General features: G+C 43.8%; 1 protein-coding gene across 1 annotated transcript; it reads right to left on the bottom strand.

Moving 5' to 3' along the window:
- Positions 1–12,187: 12,187 nt before the first annotated feature.
- Positions 12,188–19,112, bottom strand: PEX19 (peroxisomal biogenesis factor 19). The gene is made up of 8 exons (XM_082477516.1): positions 18,992–19,112; positions 17,467–17,576; positions 16,871–17,036; positions 16,348–16,433; positions 15,970–16,131; positions 15,063–15,239; positions 14,852–14,896; positions 12,188–14,683 (listed from the first exon to the last, which is right to left on the bottom strand). The coding sequence occupies exons 1-8, from the start codon at positions 19,059–19,061 to the stop codon at positions 14,600–14,602; spliced, it is 900 nt and encodes a 299-aa protein (XP_082333642.1). The 5' UTR covers positions 19,062–19,112; the 3' UTR covers positions 12,188–14,599.
- Positions 19,113–21,148: the final 2,036 nt, after the last annotated feature.

Genomic DNA, 21,148 nt, shown 5'->3' with positions numbered 1-21,148 from the left:
TTCGCAGTGTTCCGGGCGGCTGACTTTGATGCTGTAAAGAAATACGAATTAGACGTCTCCCGGAATTGTGGTAGAAATCAGCTTCATTTCTAACAGGCTGGTAGGCAACCTCCTGGGCGACCTCCATTTTTGCCCTGTTTTTTTATACTGAGAACAAGCAGTTCTCTCCAGAAGGTTTCTTCTGAAAACCCCATTTCCTTTGGGGTTGACCTTGTTAAGTGGTTTCTATACCCACGAGAGCCATTTACCCCCGAGACCTCCATTTTCCCATTTTTGAATAAGGGATTCAGAAGCCTGAGGTGCAGCTAAGCTGTTCAGGAGGTTCTTTCTCTGAAGGGGGGTAGTGTGTGCAAGTTGCCCAAGAATTGGACGGGGTATGTACACTCTGCCTCGTTCTGACACCTGAAGGAAGAGTGCAGAAGGCCCCTGAAAAGGTTACTCCCAGCTGCCAGGCCAGGGGGTTTCTAACCAGTAGGCCAGGGTGAAAGGCTCCTTGTCACCTCCTCTACCGCTACCATCCTATTATAAGTCATTATATATTACCTAGACTATTGCAATAGACGCCTAGCTGGTTTGTGTACTTCCATTATTGCCCTGCTAGTTAAATAAAGGCAGCCACAGTGACCTTTTAAAATGTAAGCCAGGTCATATTATTGCCCGCTCAAAACCTCCAAAAGCTTCCCATCACACAATAAAAATCAAAATGATCAAAAGGGCCTCCAAGGAAGGCCCTACATGATGTGGCACCTATTTCTCTGATTTCATTTTCTCCCATACTACCTAGCACTGCTCTAGCCCTTTTGGCCTTCTTGTTGTCACTCCAACCAAAGCATGGAAGCCCCAGGGCTTTTGCACTTGTTCCCTCTTATTGAAATGTTCATCTACCATATCTTTACTAGACTTGTTCTGTCCACTTAATCAGATATCTACCCAAATGCTACTTCCTCAGAGACACGGCTCTTAACTATTGCAACTAAAATTGTACACTACCATCTTCCTCTGTTCTCTCACTCTGCATTTTTTCATACCATTTTTTACCTATAATTATATATTTGTCATCTAACAATACTATTAGAATATAAGCTCTATAAGGGCAGGGGCTATGTCTTTTTTCATCTTTTTAACCCCAACGCCTAGGAGGGCTAGGACACAAAGTTAACTATCTAGTGCCCTACCATTCTATTCATTCTTTCATTTACTCCATCAACAACTATTGGATTCCTGCTACGTGTAAGGCCCTCTTCTAGGTACTGAGGCTGCAGCAGTGAATAAAACAAACCAAGATTCCTGCATTCATGGAACTTATTTATTAGCGCAAGGGTTGGGAGTGTAGGGGGAGGAGAGGGGCACACAGACAATATTAAATTACGAAGAGTATTGTAAAGGAAAATAAAGCAGGGTAAAAGTGGGTTACCTGAGTAGGTGTGCTCTTCTACATACGGGGTTCAGGGAAGGCCCCTCTGCTGAGGTGACATTTAAATAGAGATTTGAAGTGAGAGAGTAAGTCATACACACTAGGGAAAGAATCTTCCAGGTAGAGGAAACAGTAAGGTAAAAAGACTTGAAGGTTGAGTGTATGGTGTATTCAAAGAACAGCAAGAAAGCTAATGTGGCAAAAGAGCAGGTAGGAAATTAGTTTGGAGAAACACAATGGGAGCCAGCTCACTTACGGAGTTATAGACCAAGAAGGGGACTTTGGATTTTATCCTAAGAGTACTAGAAAGCCATGGAGGGCTTTGAGTAAGAGTGACATGATCTGATTTATAAATGAAGAGATTCATTCTGGTTGATTCTTTGAGAACTACCGGCAGGGAGGCAAAATAGAAGCTGAAAGACCAGTTAGGAAGCTATTGCAGAAGACCTGCAAGACTACTGCTGCAGTTGAAGTGGTAGGAAGTGGTCGGATTCAGGATGTACTTTGAAGGTGGCAGAGGTGATTTGCTAATAGATTGAATATGGGGTACAAGAGAAAGAGTCGAGATATCTCAGGTTTTTTGACTTAAGCAACAGGACAAATAGTAATGCCATTTACTGACATAGAGCTCAGGGTGGGGGCGGGGGTTCAAAAGGAGAATATTTTGGGGGAAAATGTCCAGTTCTATCTTAAACAGGTTAAACTGGAGATGCCTATTAGATTTCCAAATGGAGCTACTGAGTAAACAATTGAAATATGAATCTGAAACTCATAGGAAAAGAGACAATTGGTGGTATAAACTGGGGAGCTATTAAGGTATAAATGGCATAGATAAGCACTAGATGGGGAACATTCACTTAGTTAATGTGGAAGAAAAGAGAAGCACTCTATAGACTGAGCCCTCTAATCCTGAGGCACACCAACTAGTAGGGTTCAGACAGAAAACCCGACAAAATTTATTTAAAAGGAGCAACAAGGAAATAGAATTTAAAAACCAAGAGAACAAGAGATCTTAGAAGACAAAATTTTTAAATGTTTCAAGAAGGGCACTATAAACTGTCCTTCCTGTTTAAGAGTTTGAGGCTAAGATGACTGAAAATTGACCACTGGATTTGGAAACATGGAGATTATTTAAGATCTTGACAAGAGGGACTAAAGTGGAGCTATGGAGATAAAAGACTCCCCCTCTGTGGTGTGGTTTCTGTGCTCACTGCTTTGATAGGCACCATTGCTATTACCACCAAATCAATTGCTATTACCAAATCTTCTTTTTCTTATTTTGGGCTTTCCTATTGCGTTTGAGGTTGTGATAATCATTACCCCTTCTAGATATTCAATCCCACTGATTTCTGTGACACTACATTCCATAGTTCTATTTATATCTCTCTGACCATTTATTTCATGAGATTCTCTTCCTCTTCATTCTACATTTTTTTCCAAAGTGATCTTATCCATTCTTACAGTCCAAACTACTATCCATATAATGATGACTCCTACGCCTTTATTTCCAAATCAGGATTCTCCTTCAAGCTTTAGACTGACATACCTGATAGCCAATGGCACTTTTTAAAAAACAGCTTTGGGGGACTTCCCTGGTGGCGCAGTGGTTAAGAATCCACCTGCCAATGCAGGGGACACGGGTTCGATCCCTGGTCCAGGAAGATGCCACATGCTGTGGAGCAACTAAGCCCATGCGCCACAACTACTGAGCCTGCGTGCCACAACTACTGAAGCCCGTGCGCCTAGAAACTGTACTCTGCAACAAGAGAAGCCACCGCAATCCGCAATGAGAAACATGTGCACCGCAAGGAAGAGTAGCCCCCACTCGCCACAACTAGAGAAAGCCCATGCGCAGCAACGAAGACCCAACGCAGCCAAAAATAAATAAATAAAATTAAAAAATAAATAAAAAACAGCTTTATTGAGATGAAATTCACATACCATACAATTCATCCATTTAAAGTGTTCAATTGAATGGCTTTTGGTACATTCGCAGATATGTGCAACCATCACCACAGTCAATTTTCAATCATTTTCATCGCCTCAAAAAGAAACACAGTCCCTTTTAGGTATCACCCCCCACCCCATTTTCCCATCCCTCACCAGCCCTAAGAAACTACTAATCTACTTTGTCTCTATGGATCTCCCTATTCTGGAATTTCATATGAATGGAATCATATAGTATGTGGCCTTTTGTGACCGGCTTATTTCACTTAGCATGCTTTTGAAGTTCATCCATTTTGCAGCATGTATCAGTACTTCATTCTTTTTCATAGACAAATATTATTCCATTGTATGTGTTCATCCGTTTATCTGTTGATGGACGTTAGGGTTGTTTCTGCCTTTCGGCTATTATGAAAAATGCTGCTATAAATGTTTATGTATAAGTTTCTGCGTGGACATAAGTTTCATTTCATTTCTCTTGGGTATATACTTAGGAATGAAATTGCTGGGTCATATGGTTAACTCTATGTTTAATCACTTGAGGAACTGACAGACTGCTTTTCAAAGCAGTTGTACCATTTTACATTCACCAGCAGTGTATAAAGGTTCTAGTTTCTCCCCATCTTTGCCAATGTTTTTTAAGTTTTTGACTCTAGACATCCTAATGGGTGTGAAGCGATATCTCACTGTGGTTTTGATTTGCACTTCCCTGATGACTACCAATGTCAAGCATCTTTTCATGTGTTTATTGGACGTTTTTGTCTTCTTTGGAGAAATGTCTATTCAAATCCTTTGCTCATTTTTAAATTGGGTTATTTGTCTTTTTATTATGGAGTTATAAGAGTACATATTCTAGATACAAATCCTTTATCAGTTACATGATTTGCAAATATTTTGTCCCATTCTGTGGGTTGTCTTTGCAATTTTTTTTTTTAAACTTTTGGGTTTATTTTATTTATTTATTTATGGCTGTGTTGGGTCTTCGTTTCTGTGCGAGGGCTTTCTCTAGTCGTGGCAAGTGGGGGCCACTCTTCATCGCGGCGCGTGGGCCTCTCATTATCGCGGCCTCTCTTGTTGGGGAGCACAGGCTCCAGACGCGCAGGCTCAGTAATTGTGGCTCACGGGCCTAGTTGCTTCGCGGCACGTGGGATCTTCCCAGACCAGGGCTCGAACCCGTGTCCCCTGCATTGGCAAGCAGATTCTCAACCACTGCGCCACCAGGGAAGCCCTCTTTGCAATTTTTTGATGGTGTCCTTTGAAGCACAAACTTTTTAATTTTGATGGGGTCCAATTTATTTATTTTTTTCTTTTGTTGCTCATGCTTTTGGTGTCCTATCTAATCATTCTTAGCCAAATCCAGAATTATGAAGGCTTTACCCCTATGTGTTATTCTAAGATCTTTATGGTTTTAGTTATTACTTTTAGGTGTTTAAATTATTTTGAGTTAGTTTTTGCCTATGGTGTGAAGTAAGGATTGAACTCATTCTTTTCCATGTGGCTATCTAGTTGTCCCAGCACAATTGTTGAAAAGAATATTCTTTCCTCATTGGATGGTTTTGGCACCTTTGTAAAAACTCAGTTGACCATAGATGTATGGGTTTATTTCTGGACTCTTAATTATACTCCACTGGTATCTATGTCTATTCTAGCTATGTGCCATCACCACATTGTTTTGATTACCATTGCTTTTTTCAGGATTATTTTCTTATCCTGAGTCCACTGTGATTCCATATGAATTTTAGGATTAGCTAGTCAATTTCCACAAAGAATTCAGTTGGGGTTCTGATAAGGATTGCATTGAGTATGGAGATAGGGAGTACAGACAGTCCCCAACTGACAATGGTTTGACTTACAATTGTTTTACTTTATGGTGGTGTGTATGTGTTAAACATTTAGTAAAAACTGTATTTTGACTTTTGATCTTTTCCTGGGTTAGCGGTATGATCCTCTCTCATGACACTGGGCAGCAGCAGTGAGCCACAGCTCCCAGTCGGCCACGCGATCACGAGGGTAAACAACCAATACACTTGCAACCATTCTTTTTCACTTCAGTACAGTATTCAATAAATTACATGAGATATTCAACACCTTATTATAAAACAGGCTTTGTGTGAGCTGGTTTTGCCCAACTGCAGGCTAATGTAAGTATTCTTAGCATGTTTAAAGTAGACTAGGCTAAGCTATAATGTTTGGTAGGTTAAGCGTATTAAATGTATTGGCTTAAGATATTTTCAATTTATGATGGGTTTATCAGGACGTAATCCCATCGTAAGTCGAGGAAGACATGTATGGACATTTTAACAATGGTAAGTCTTGTGCTCCATGAACATGGGGTGTTTTTCCATTTATTTATATCTTCCTTATTTCAACAATGTTTTGTAGTTTTAACAGTATAGTTTTGCCCTTCTTTTGTTAAATGTATTCCTATTCTCCCCCTCTCCCAAGTATTCCATTTAAAAAAAAAAAAAATTAATTAATTAATTTATTTTGGCTGCGCCGGGTCTTAGTTGCGGCGCGTGGGATCTTCCTTGTGGCATGCGGGATCATTAGTTGTGGCACGTGAACTCTTTGTTACAGCATGCGAACGTTTTGTTGTGGCACGCGTGTGGGATCTAGTTCCCTGACCAGTGATTGAACCCGGGCCCCCTGCATTGGGAGTGTGGAGTCTTACCCACTGGACCACGAGGGAAGTCCCCTCCCCCAAGTATTCTTTTTGATGCTTTTGTGAATGGACGTTTTCTTAGTCTCACTTTTGGATTGTTCACTGCAAATGCATAGGAATATAATTGATTTCTGTATATTGAACTTAAGTCCTGCAACCTCGCTGAACTCATTAGTTCTAATAGCTTTTTAGTGGCTTCCTTAGGATTTCCTATATCATGCCATCTGCAAATACAGTTTCATTTTTTTTTCCCTTTCCAATCGCAATGTCTTTTATTTCTTTTTCTTGCCTAATTGTCCTGGCCAAAACCTCTGGCATAATGTTGACTAGAAGAGCTGATATCCTTGTATTGTTCCTGATCTTTAAGTATGATGTTAGCTGTAGATTTTTTGTAGTTGCACTTTATCAGGTTGAGGATGTTCCCTTCTGTTCCAGCCAATGGCACCTTAACATTCCCAAATTGAACTCACCTTTGCTCTTTGCTCTACCTTCTGTCAAACTCAAATCTCTTAGTTGCCACCACTATTCTCCTGTCTTAGGTTGGATTCCCTAGAAGCAGAGTCCAAGAAAGGAATTCTGTGCAAGTGGTTTACTGAGGGAGTGCTCTCAAGTAAAAGCAGGAATGGAGTGAGGGAAGCAAGATAGGAGAGGGGACAAGTTAGGCAAAGATATGGGTTCAGCAGGTAAGTTTAGCCTCCACTGGGAACTCTTGGCACATAAATGGCACATTTGTCCCACCTTGAGGAAAGCAAGAAGGAATTTTGTACCCCAGTACCATTTGCTGATAACACAATTACTGATTACATATCATCACTGACAATGCAATCCCTATCAGAATCCCATCTGACTTTGTTGCAGAAACTGACGTCATTCCATTGGCTGTGGTGTTATCCCTGGGAAGGCACAACCTTCCAGGAGTTTCCAGAAGTTGGTCCTGTTGGCAGAGGGTGATTCTCAAGAAAATGCAGCAGTGAGCTATTAGCAGCCGACACTCACTTCCTGGTGAAGGGGATCTGGACAGGGTACCAACAATGTCTACTACAGTTCACCTCTAGCACCGCTCAGATCCATTTGCTTTGTACATTAAGTTCACTCTCTCTAGGCAGTTTCTCCAGCAGTCAAGTTAGTCACAATTTCTGGAAACACAAGTTGCTGCAGTTGGTCCAGAAACTGCAAATGATATTCATCATCTTCATTCTATGCCACCCACTCCAGATTCATCTCCCTCTTGACTACAACTTCTGTTAGTCTAGACGGCTTACCTAATGGGGTGATCCAGACCTTCATTCCTCGGGGTTCTGGGCCCCTGGAGATCATGCCCTATCAGGCCATAACTGTTTACTTATTCACAGTTAAAAGTGAGTACAGTAGGACCAAAAGATAACCCAGGGATCACATATGCATCAAACACTTTCCTCCTTGCATTCATAATGTAGCAGCAATCCTACCTCCTCATAACAGAGTTAATTCTCCCAGACAGTATGGCAACTTCTTTCTTTGCCTGATAGTTTGCTGACATTAGGAGCCCAGAGTGACCAGATGACAGCCATACCTTTAAGTTTATTGAGATTCTTATGCTGTGCCTGGTAGAAGCATCCCCACTCTGAGAAACAGGACCTCCAGACCCACAGAATTTAAAGTTGCAGGGACTCCTAGGAAATACAAATTCCTCAAGTGGATCACTGGAAGTGATGTTGAATAGGGTCACTCCTATTTCCACCCCTTGGTTGCAGAGCCCATGAATTCTACCTCTTGGGGATAAAGCACCCTATTATGGTCATATAGGTTTATACTGTATTGTGAAGGACAGCACTCCACAAATGCACCTTCAAAAGACCATCTCACTGCTGTACCAGGTCAGAGGCTTCTGGGTGATAAGGTGTTTGGTAGGAACAGTGGATCCCACTGTCATGTGCCTGTTGCTGTACCTGCTTTGCCATTAAGTGGGTACCTTGTTCCAAGGCATTATTATGTAGGACCCAGTGCTGGTAAATCAAACATCTTTGAGTCCTTGGATGGTAGTACTGGCTCAGGCACTTATAAGCAAAGCAAAATATATATCAGTCCTGATCAGAATAAACTGTTGTCTTTTCCAGAATGGAAAAGGTTTGATGTAATCAACTTGCCACCAAATGGCAGGCTGTTCTCCTTGAGTAGTGGTAATTAACCAGGGGATCAGCATTGCTCTGTGATGCTGACAAGATGGACATTTAGAAATAGCAGAGCTAAGTCAGCCTTGGGTAAGAGAAGAGTCCATGTTAATAGGCCAAAAAAACAGCCTCCATCTCTGCCACTGTGGTGATTCTATTTATAAACACACTGTGCAAGAACTGGGATAGCTGAAATTGTCCTAACTAAATTATCCTATCCATAGTTATTATTTAGCACCCTTCTGGTGAATACTTTCATAAGTCCCACTGTCATAAATCCACCCAAATGCTCTTCACCAGACCCCATTTTCCTATCTTGCTCCTTCTGGGCCTCTGACCAACCAGCTCACTGACTGTGAGTTCATGTATATCCTTGCCTCCGGCCACTTCTCTCTCCAAAGCGGATGGTCAAGTAAATTGCCTAAAGCCCTACTCATTGAGAGAATTTCCCCTCATCACTGTCTTTCAGGACCACTCAGGAAAAGGCAGTTGAGAAGCAGTAGTCCATACTTGGCTTGCCCTAACATGATCAAGCCAAAGCATCCACAAACCAGACCTGGATTTTTTCCTCCTCTGTCAAATGGTTGAAGGAATTCTTATGTTGCCATAGGCATGAGCTAAGAGAAAAGTATTAGTGCAACAGATGTAGGTAATATGGAGGCCCGGGGCCCTTTGTTCAATTTAACTTACTTGTGCCAAATCTGCTTGGGCTTCTTCCAAACTGTACAATTTCCATTGTAATATATATTGCTATTGTATCCACCCAATCTTATGATTTGGCACATCTGACAATAACAGGCTGTTTATATGGGCAACTGGTCACATAGTCACTTGATATTTTGTGGTTAGTCACTGAATCTCTATCAGGACCTAACAGTATGCCAGGAGATGCTTTGCAATGGTGAAACTTTCTCTACTGCAGGAAGCATCAACTTACTCCAGAACCCGAGAGGTCTGTGCTGGAACTCTCCTACTGTGGATTGCCAGAGAATCCACACACGTATTTTCCTACCACAGATACCTCTAGTACCATGGAATTTTCCGGGTCTTATGGCCCAAGCAGCAGGACTGCTTGCATCATAGGCTGGACCTGCTGTAGAGGCCTTTCTTGCATTCCCAGGTTCAAAAATATGCTGCCTCCAAAACTGGAATATGCCTACCAAGGTATTGTGCTACTTTCTTATGGTAAAAGACACAAGATACAATAACTTATCTTTACTAGAGAGGATGTCCCAGAATGCTACAGATCACTGGACACCTAAAAACCTAACCAACATGGCAGGGCCCTGCATCTTTTGAAGAATTTCTCTCTCACCCTCTGGAGTGTATGTGTCTCACCAAGGAATCCAGAATACTTGACACTGCTTGTTCCTCAGATCTGATTAGCATATCCTTAATACTTGAGTAGCATAAGCTTAATAAAGCAAACAAATGTGATATTCTACAGAATATCCAGGTCCTTTTGGACTATACTGTGAAAGAGAGAAAACTTAACATAGCTCTAGGTCAAAACTGTGAACACAGGGACTTCCCTGGTGGCGCAGTGGTTAAGACTCCAAGCTCCCAATGCAGGGGGCCCGGGTTTGATCCCTGGTCAGGGAACTAGATCTCGCATGCATGCCGCAACTAAGAGTTCGCATGCCACAACTAAGGAGCCGGCAAGCCACAACTAAGGAGCCCGCCTGCCACAACTAAGACCTGGTGCAACCAAATAAATAAATAAAAATAATAAAATATTTTAAAAAAAAGAACTGTGAATGTATACTGTTGCCCATCACTTGCGACTCCAACTGCTTCTGATACTTCTTCCTGATTAGTATTGAAAGAATATATTCACTAGATCAGGAAACTTTCTGTAAAAAAGGCCAGATGGTACATATTAATAGCCACATAATATACCAGAGGCTGTGTCACTCTCCAGTAAAGAAAATACATCTGGCCTCTGGCCTTCTGAGATGGCCCACACTCTGTCTGTGGAGTGTGTTTCTCTAAATAAATCCACGTCTTACCTATCACTTTGTCTCTCACTGAATTCTTTCTGTGATGAGACATCAAGAACTTGAGCGTCCTTAAGTCCTGACACCAGGAAAGAGGGCTGATGTTTTCTCAGACTGAGTGTGGGCTCAACATATGTTTGCAGATGAAGAGTCTCATTATCTACACAGGCCAGAGATGAAACTTGTCTGATGTAAAATTGGTTGTGTTCAACAGAAAAATATCGAGACCTAGTTGTAAGGGCCAGAACAGCTCCTACTTGCCAGTGGCTGCTTTTCTATTCTATTTCTCAGAATAAATGTATAAAATCATATTATGAAGTTACAATGCAAAAAAAAAAAAAGTAAGAAAAAAAGAAAATACATCCATCACAGGATTACAATCAGGACTACTAATTGCTTGAGTTTACAGCAGTCCATTGTAGTCCACTACATCCCACCCAATGTTTGCAAGGACCAGAATGGTGAAACTAAATGAGGATATGATGGGGACCAACACCCCTGCATCCTTTGAAGTTTTTAAGAGTGTAACGAATTGCTGCCATTTCCCCCAGAATGCAATATTACTTTTTATTTACTATTTTGGCACAGGTGCGAGTGCAGTTTCGGGGACTTCTACTTGGGCTCTCTGCCAACTGCCAAATATGTCCATTCTGATTACCTAGGGAAACTGGATAAATGACCGTAAAGTGGATTTTTGGACCCACTGTGAGACAGACCTGGGCAAGCACTCCATTTATTATCTGACCCTATATTTTCCTACTGTAATTGGGGTGAGGTGGGGGGGGTGGGATGCAGGAATGGGAGGTACCGTGATGGTGCTCTGGGTCCCTGGTATCAGTGTCAACTCAGACCCCGTATCCCTGGTTTTCCAACTCAAAAAATTTGGGTAGTCTTCTTTCCCTAGTGTATGGTTAACTAAGTAAATTGTGCATTCAATTGATAGATTGAGTCTGAGAACTGTCTCAGGTGTATAAACTAGGCAAGGAATTGTGACTTTTCATTGAAGTTACTGACCTCAGCCTTCTGTTCAACCATTCTTGGTCACTCTTAGTTATATGTAAATCAATACCCTACTTGACTGTCCATCTATATGGTCCCTAAGACCACCCACGTCCCATTAGCCACCCCCACTTTGACTATGCTGCCCTTATGGAAATTCACCCACCCTGCTTCTGAGAGTTAAGTGTTGCCATTTGGCCTCTGCTATCAGGGCCAAATGCTAGGATCCTATTATCCCCACCACTACCAGGGAAACCAGTTCTTAAACATCCTCTTCCATCAGCCTCCACCCACAGAGACAGCCACTTCTTAACTTCTCAAACATGCTGGTGACCCCTTCATTAGTGACTTTCCTTTATAAAAAATTTTCCTGAGGCCCTCCTGAGAAACATAGTCAGCAGGTGGGTTTTCCAGTGAAATATACATTCATTCTTGCATGCATACTTCCTCTAAGCCTTTTGATCATTTTTCATATGGTCTGTCATCTCTACTTCATTTACTGTGGGCCATCATTTCTCCCAAGCTCCCAAAAAGCCATCTCAACAGCACATTATAAGCACCTCATGGGGCCCCTGCCAGGATGTTCCAGAATCATAGGAACATGATTATCACAGTACTAACTTGATTCTTAATTCATTAAACCATCCAAACAATCACAAATTTGTTTTCTAATGTACAGAATTTTGGAACAAAGGGGCACTTCCTTTAAAGTTTGAGAGCAGCATAAACACTTAACATACAGCTTAAACCTAAGCTTTGTGATGGTTATTTTAAGCAGCAAAGGAAGGCTAGAAAAATACTAGAAACGTCCTTACAGTGACACATTCTTGCTGAAGAAAAGGTTCAGTAGAAGCAACCCTCACATGGAACAAGTATAGAGATGTATCCCTTTGGCTGATGCAGCTGTGGAGAGACTGAGGAGGGCCCCAGAGCAGTGCTACTCAGGTGGTTGGAAATTTGTACTGGTCTGTGAACAGTTTTTCACCAGTCTGCGACAAGAATGAGTTAGAAATTCAATGTGTTCAGAAACCATTTAGCATTTTTATTTATTTATTTATTTATTTGGCCGCACCGTGGGGCATGCGGGATCTTAGTTCCCCAACCAGGGATCGAACCCATCCATGACCCCTGCAGTGGAAGCTCGGAGTCCTAACCATTGGACTGCCAGGGAAGTCCCTAGCATTTTGACTGCTATAATATCCAAATGCATGATCAGTGGCCTTATCCTGCAGAAGAGGTCTGGTCAGTTTGGTGTTGTCAAACTTGTGTGGTGGGTAGCCCACAGTGTGAACTGCGCATATGGAACACATATTGGTGGACAAAGGACAGGATACTTATAAAACAAAAAAACCTGGTCCCTTACCACAGTTTGAGAAGGACCGCTCCATCTTTCCACAATTCCTAGAATAATTCAAATAGTATTTTTGGAACAGAGAGTAACCTGAGGTCAATTTGTTCATGTTCAATCAAAATAAAAATGAAAATGAATGGCTTGGGAACAAAACTAAGGTGGCATCTGTTTAGGTTCCTGGCGTAAGCCCTGGCCAGGTCAGCAGAAGTGAGAATGTGTAAAGGAAAACTGGCACATAGTTCAAGGCGCACGGCCCTTTCGTTCTTCCCTCCTTTTTCTCTTTCCTCATCCAGTTTTTGGCTAGAGTTATAAGGAGAGAATTTTGGCCATTCACGTCCTGTGACCATCATCACAACTCTGCCTGTACTTTCCCATCTCTTGCAGAGGAGAGGAGTCTCAGATTCAGACCCGGGCTCTTCTGTACTCTAAGGTACAGTAGCTGGACCTTCCCGAACAGCCTTAGGCCTTAAGAACATTTCCTTCCTCGCCAATACCACGGAATGTGTGGGATCTTAAGGGGTGAAAAGTCTTAACCCAAGGGAAAGTGACATGTCAGGAGCTCAAAGTGCCACAAATGATAAGTACGAATTTGCTCTGGAAGTTATTTTCTGAGTCCTGAACCAGGACAGCCAGCTGGTCTGACCAGAGTATCCACCAACATGTGGCAGCCAAGGTCTACAGATTCACTGGTTCCCACAGAGAAAAGCAAGGTCAGCTCAAAGAAAAATAATTTAGTAAACATGTTAACAATATATTACTAACATTAATAATAATACTGTGAAATGTTAAAATACAACACCAATCGAAGGGCTTCCCAAATTGAAATATTCAGAGAAAATGAGGAAAGATGGCCCATTCAGTCTCCTTTGCCGACTGGGGTGCAGACTGAGCTGGGGAAGGGAAATGGTGGTAGAACCCAGCAATGCAATGTTATGCTAACATTCCTCACACGGCAGCTTAGAGAAGCTGAGGAAGATTAGGAAAAGACTTGGATGAAAAACAGGCTACAATCCCTCACTCAGAATATTTATTAGTCAGGAAAAAGGACCCAGGCTGCATCCCACCCCACCTTTCCCAAGCTACCTCCCTGAATCAGTGAACAGGATTCAAACGAATGAGATGTCTCAAATAAGCCAAAATGTATCTGGGGAAGAACAGTAATTCATTTCCTAGACCTGACACTATAATTATATACGTTTGCCAGGGAGATAGGGGGGCCAGTGAGGGTGGTGGATGGACTAGATGAGGGGAAACAGGATGGACCCTTCTTTGTCACAGTTTGGGCTCAGAGAAGGGTTGGAATAAAGAGGTATTTAAAATAGAGAGATGAGAGGAGAGGCAGGGGGTAAAGGAAGGTCAAGGGCTGAGTTCACCCAGATCACATAGCATTATAGAAAGAACAGGGCAGCTACTTGAGTTCTCAGGCTGGTACAAGGAGTTGAGGACTCTGTACCTGGAGAGAGGAGAATCCCAGGGCTTCTATTTCAACCTACTGTGAAAGAGTAGCATTTTTAGATGCAAAAGCCCCCCCACTTACTTTCCCTTCAGAGAATTCAGAACAGTCTGAAGGCAAGAGGGTGTGGTGACAGACCTAAACCCCCAGCCCAGGCTAAGTTTCTCCCCATTCACTCCCACAGGTGCTGCCCAAGAGAACTATAGAAATATAGAGTCCTAGGACTCTGTCCCTGCTCCCCAGGTCCAAGACAGGGAGTAGAGACAAGGCACGAAGACCCTGGGTACAAAACTGAACTCAGTGTGGCCCTGTATAACATGATTTTGGGAGAGGAAAGAAGGTGCATGCCCCAAAAGGGACGCCTTCCTTCACCTGGTAGGTAGCTGGGCCTTTGCTAGCAGCAGAAACCACAATGGAAAGCGTTCACAGAAATGATCTGCAGAACAGGCCTTATTCGTAGAAGGACAGAGAAAAAGCCTCAGCTGGTATGGCACAATCTTGGGTGGGATGACAGATGGCAGTGGGCAGACCACTCCTGTAGACGACACTCCTGCCTCAGCTCCCAGTGGTGCTGCTGACTCCAGACGTTCCCCCACGGCTGGGAATCAGGGAAGAAAGCATGTTGTGTTTCACATGATCAGACACTGTTCGCCATTGGCACCTGGTGGGCCCGAGAGATTGAGGGCATCCAGGTCAAAGTTGAGGCCAGGAGGCTGGAGAAGAGATGAAGGGACTCAGATAACTCCTCCTATTTCAGAAAGTTAGAGCTTTTGAAGGTCCATCCCCAGCAGCCACAATTATCACCTTAGGTGGAATCACTAAAGGTTACAAAATACTGGAAACTGGGGCTCAGATTAAAGTATATGAGAAGGTATACTCACCATCTCCCCAGCAAGCTCTTTTGGAGGATGGCCCAAATCCTGTAGCTGGAAAAGAAGGAAAGAGGAACAAGAGATAAGACCATGCTATGTGGCCTCTCCTGTGCTCCCTCCTCCACCTTGGCTGGGCAGGGAGGCATCCTTCCAGGACACCTCCTCCACTGAACACGCAAGCAGACAGCAGCAGCGGGCAGACGGCAAGAGGAGGCCTTACCTGCTGCATGAGATCCAGCACCACCTCAAAACGAGCCTTTTGAGTGCCCTCACTATCTGTGGGGGTTTCTGCCTCAAACTGCTCACATATTTTGCCCATGACACTGTGTTGTTCCTGATATTTTTCAAACTGCTCTGGAGGTAGAGATTCTCGGTGAGTCTGCAACCATTCTGGATACTAAGCAAAGAGAGAATGGGTGGGGAGGAAGTAAGTGAACAATGAATAAGTAAGGGCAATAAAATATGAGGAAGAGTAAAACATGAAGGGGACAGGAACATAGGAGAGGGAAAAGCTAAAAAAGCGAGTTCAGCATGAGAAGCAGCACTGACTTCAATCAGATCACCTGGCTATGCTAGCATTTACGGTCACCAGAGGACAGCAAACTTTTTCTGTGAAGAGCCAGACAGTAAATCTTTGAGGCTTTAAGGGCCACATATGATCTCTGTCACATATTCCTTCTTTTGTGTTTGTTTTAACAACCTTTGAAAATCTCTTCAGTGACACTATAAGCTCTGTGATGGCAGAGACCATCATTTAAACTAATCTTAAAATTGTGCACAGCATAAAGCCAGTAAATCCTCAGTGAAACCTTATTGGAGAAATGAATGAAGTTGGAAATGCAAGAAAGGTTGATCAGACAACAACAGAGACTTACACCAATTTACAGAAAACTAGAGCTGATGGATTTCCCCTTCTACCTTAAACATCCTCAGTATGGTAGCTTTATTCTCTTGGAGATACAACTCCTCCCTACCTCTCCCCCTCCAAATAAATAAAGGAGAAAAAAATAGATGAACCTGTACACTTGAGTTACTCTATCTCTGCAGGCTCTAAATAGACAAAGCAGCTCACAGGAGTTGATACAATGGGGAACGAAGAGGAAAAGCATGAACAGAAGTTCACAAACCTTTTCTGTGATCTCCTTCAGTGACGGGTACAGCACATCCTTGGACAGGAGGTTCTGCATGATACTCTGCATGATGGGGAGGATGGTCCCTTCCCCGTCTCCTTCGTCCATGCCCAGCCCTTCCATGGCCTTGGTCAGCTCCTCTTCTGACATGCCAGAGTTCTAGAAAGGACAGGAGGGAGGTGAGCAAGTATACTACCTTCTTGGGATGCTCACCAACCTTTCAGGTGGGAAAGAACTATTTAAACTTGCCTGTAGCAAAGTAGTCAGGCAGGGACAGACTGGAGATGATACCCAAGAGAGTCTGCCTTTTGAGACTCTGCTTGGTGAAGTGTCTGGGAGTGGGCCCCTTGTGTTTCCCTATCTCTTCCCCCTCACCTGAAGGTCAGTGGCATTCTTGGCTAGTCCACTTAATGTCTCCTTTAGGCAAGAAGTGAATTCTTGTTGGGAAGTCGCATCACTGCCTAGGAGAGATGAAAAGAGCCAAGGTCATTTAGGATTTTAACCGTTTGCTTGCCTAGACTGACCTGGTTACCGGCTTGGATATGGAGCGTTTATTAGTGAATCAGTAGCACTCCAAATCTTTGAATACTCTATGGTTATCTTCATAGTTATTTTCACAAATCTACATGGACTGTGTGTCCGTTTGTTCTCCACAATGATACCCACGTTAACACTGTGACCTTTAAAATGGTCACTTTTTAATAATCTTTTCTGTTACTTTCCAACTTATCTCACGCCTTTCATTAAACAGGGTCTCATGCCTCCTCCCATCTCCTCCCCCATCCCATGGCAGTGGTATCATAATTGCTGTCAACTTTACAAAGTTTGGTGTTCTCAAGCAACAATGACCTAAGAGGTTTGTTCAGACATTTCCAGTTGTCTGGGGCCCCCTCCTCACCTACTCTCCCAGCAGCCTCTGAGAGCTTTTGGAACTGCTCTACCAGGTGGGGCTCTTCCTCAGCCAACTCCTTCATTGCTTTCTCAAACTCTGCAGTGGCTTGGGAAGCCAGCTCGCTGTCAAACAGTTCCTGGAAAAACTTCTCTTGGGAGGCGAAGAGGGCATCCTGCAGGGGAGAACGGGGCCTAAGTGCATCTCTTACTTGGCACCCCACTGCACACGGCCTCTGACAGAAGTCACAGGCAGTGGCTCTGGGAAATGCAGTGCTTCCCTCCTACCCACCTCCACTGGACATTCTGACTACCTCTCTTACTGAGAGCAGCAAAAAGGCATCTGGCCACTGAGGGAACGGTATGGAGTGTCATTCCCAATCCAACCACTTAAATCTGCTCTTTTCTTAAAGAACTTCCTTGAGATCCCTCTACTCAATCTCAAGTCCCTGTTTCACAAGGACTGAGGCCTGCAAGAGCACTCAGCAATGTGAGGCCAAGGCACCTCCCCCAACTCCCCTCTGGCCCACAGGGGCCTGCCCAACCTCTGCTCAGAGCTGCATGCCCATTCCACCCCCCCATCCCTTAAGTGGGTGGAATTTATACTTTGGCAGTATCTCCCGGCGATCTCTTCTGGGACCCCGAAGCATCAGGGGCTGTGGTGGTAGGAGGGAGTGCTGGAGAGGGTTTGGCCTTATCGAAATCATCAAGAGCACCTTCAGAAACAAGAAACACGGCTCGTATTTGGGGATGGATGAGGATGCAAGGCTGGGGGGTTTCTGGGCAAAGCATTAAGAGAACAATCTTTCAAACTGTCAACTTTCCTAAAATTTTCTCCTTTTTTTGAGTCTCCCTCTCCTGACCCACCCCTCAATAAGCCTCCCACTTCCCTCCCCATTACCTAATTTATTGTGATCAAAGGGGAAGAAATCTCTTAAGGTGGAACAAGCGTCTCTCTCAGAGCTGGGAGAAGAGAGTTAAAACTTCTGCAGAGACATCTCCATCTATACAGTGCCTTCCCTGCCATTCTTTAATGACTCCTAGAAATCCCATACAGATATCCAAGGCGAGCAGAGAACACAGATGTCCTTAACCCCCTGAACTCATTCTGGAGCCCTAAAGGGAATAATCTTTGGCAAGAGAGCTGAAGCCACAAGATGTTTCACCCAGCTTCCCATGGGTCCTGGTACTAGTACGAACTGAGAGACTCCATATTACACTCCACGGGAGGGCACTGAACTCTCGTATCTTCCAGATTCACTCTCCCTCCCCAAAGCTCTTAGAGCTCCCTCTGGCCTCCTCTCCGCAGACTCACACAGTCACTTAGCACTTCTCACGATTTCTGTTCATCTTTCCGCCTGCCCACTCTGTCTGTGACTGAGCAAGAGACAAAAAATATTCACCTCTTCCCTGAAAAGCCTGTGTCCTCACCACCATTCTGCTTGCCAGACTCTAAGTGTAAGGGGAGGGCAGCGGCCCCACTCTGGGCAAGAAACAGGGCTAAGGAGGAAAAGTACAGCCACCCTCTTTTAAGAGGGTGAACTGTCTTCCCCAGAGGCCGTCTCACCCTGTTTTTCAAAATACTGGGAAGGGAGTGTGTTTGAGCTCTGACATGATGAAAGAACTGGAAAGGGGCCTGGTGAGAGAAAGGTGAAAAGGACTGGGAGAAGAAAAGGCGTGTCTTCCGTGTTAAGGAGAACGGGACAGTGCACAGAAGGACGCACTTCGGGCTCGCTAAGAGGTAATGGAAGCAATCCGTGGATGTCCGGTTCGCGGCCCACCGAGGACCGAAGGCTGCTGCCGGCGGGGAGAAAGTCAGACTTTAAGAACTTACTAAAGTAAGGGGAGTTTGGAGCGGGATCGTGAAACATCGTCCTCTGGGTTAGTTTCCCCTCCGGCAAGGAGATCAACGGTCTGGGCCGCTCAGGGACCCAAAGCGAGCTCCTCAGCTCCCGCCGCGGAGGAAGGAGAAGGTGACCCAGAGACTATCTCGGGGGTCGCAGACTCTCCGCCGCCGACCAACCTTTGGAGAACCTCTCCTGCTCCGCCCCAAATACCTCAGGTTCACCTAACCCCCTGAAGGGATCCTTACACCCGCCCCCTTCGGGCCTTTCCCATTACGGGCTCTTACTTTCCAGCAGCTCTTCCAATTCCCGGTCGGCTTCGGGCCCAACACCACCTTCCTCCTCAGCCGCCGCCATCTTGCCACCGCCGCCGTGCCGTAGGAGGCAGGACTCCGCGCCCCACCCCCCGCGCCCGCCCCCTCTGCCTCGTGCAGCCAATGGCATTGTTGGCCCGTGCCGGGCCGCCATTTTTAAAGGGACAGGAAGCTTCGATTTTTTTTCTTTTTTTTTTTTTTCTTCCTCTCTTTCTCTAGGAACGTAGAACCAACAGAGGGGAATTCACTGTTAACCTTCTGCCAGGTTTCTTACTGGCTTGGCCTCCTTTCTTTGAACTGCCCGCATTACCTGGCTTATTATTTCTTCCTGAACTGTGGGTAGGCCAAATTGGGACAAACTGCCTACTACGAACAGCCAGAAGCTGTGCATGTGTAATAAATAACGACAGTTAACGGCACACCCAACATGCTAGTTTCCTCTCACTTCCCTCAGTATTTTACTCAAACGTCATCTTCTCTGAAATGCCTTATTCGGCCTCACTAAATAAAATTGCAACCCCTCCGACACACACATATACACTTCCTATCCACTTTTCCTCTTTTTCTCAACACTTACCACTATCTGACATACTATATATTTTACTTATTTATCGTTATTATCTCCTCTCAAGCCCCTTGGAATTTAAGCACCATGACAGCAAGGATTTTCATCTGTCGTGTTCACTGCTGCATCCCCAGCTCCTAGGCTAGGGACTAAAACTTGGGCACTCATTGGCTGCTCTTTGCTCTCCCAGGCCGTAATGAGGCATGTTTCTCTGCAGAATCTAGTGGCTGTCTCTGATTTCCCTGCATCCCATTAAAACTGTCACAGTGCCAAGAATTTAGAACTCAATGTTAGTTAATTAAATCAGGCAGAAAAAGCGACTCTTGGACCTTGGACTAAGCAGGGAGGCAATTGGAATGTAGCGGTAATAGACCTGCCTTCCCTGATCTATCTCCTTTTCTCTACGCAGAACTCAATCGAGTGTAGTTGGAGGAGGCTCAGATAAAGACAACTCCAGACATCCCTTCCCTCCTCTGGAATTGTTCTATTCAGATCTGTGAGAATGCATCAACTGCCTGAGACAAACCTATCTCAGCACTTGGAAGGCATCTGCTGTTGTTTAATATCCTATGCTGGGCACAGTGGAGGGCAGAGAGAGAAATCAGAACCAGCCCTTGCTGTTAACGTAGTTGACTGGGGATTAGGCTGGAGGTAGGATTAGACATACACACAGTAAGTATGGCACAAGGTTAAGTGTCTTATAAGAAGGATAGAGTACCATAAAGTTTAAAAGGGAGAAATCACATCTAAATGAAAAAAGTTACTTCATGACTTTCAGCCTTAGCTTCCTAAACACACACTTGAGTACTTGTGTCAAGCACCAGTTTAGGTACTTACTCTTTCCTTGACACATAGGGCACAGACTTTTAAAATCATACCTGTGCAAAACCTACTGTGTTCTTCCAGGCACAAGTACTGTGACTTGGGAGAAAACATTCTGGAGTCAGAAGACCTAAATTCCAGTCCGAACTCTGTCATTAAATTGTTTTGTTCAAAACCCTTCACCACTCTAGGACTCATATTACAAATATGTAACATTAAATTTGGGACTCTAAGGTCATTTTCACTTCTAGACTTCTATAATCTAATCCTTCCCTGATTAATCTCTTTCTCCCAAACACCTGTAACATCTATTCCAAGTTAACTTTCTCATTCAACTCCAAACTGCTTACATGTGTTATCTCTAATATGACTATATCAAGCACACGTTACAGGTATTTATATTGGCTTTACATTAATATGGTAATATAAGTATGTTAATAAGGAAAACATCAGATGGTAAATAAGAGAATTAAGATGGAGTCAAAAATAAGCATGATTCTTCCTTTGCACTATTTCTTAAACTTGCTTTACTATTGATAAGCCTAACACCTCATCTCAGTATTTAGTCACCTCCCACCTTTCATGTATAGTGAACACTGTTGCACAACAGTATTTTACAGCATTTTCTTTATATCACTCTCTCAAGTAAGGACTTAATGGTTCTCTACTGTTTATTAACCAACTTCAAATTCTTGCCTGGTATTTAATTATTCCACATGTATCCATTTTGTTTCCCCAATTAC

This window comes from Balaenoptera physalus, assembly GCF_965194825.1.
Source record: "Balaenoptera physalus genome assembly, chromosome: 1".
In the NCBI taxonomy this organism is placed as follows: Eukaryota; Metazoa; Chordata; class Mammalia; order Artiodactyla; family Balaenopteridae; genus Balaenoptera; species Balaenoptera physalus.
This window is presented reverse-complemented; position numbering and strand designations above follow the sequence as displayed.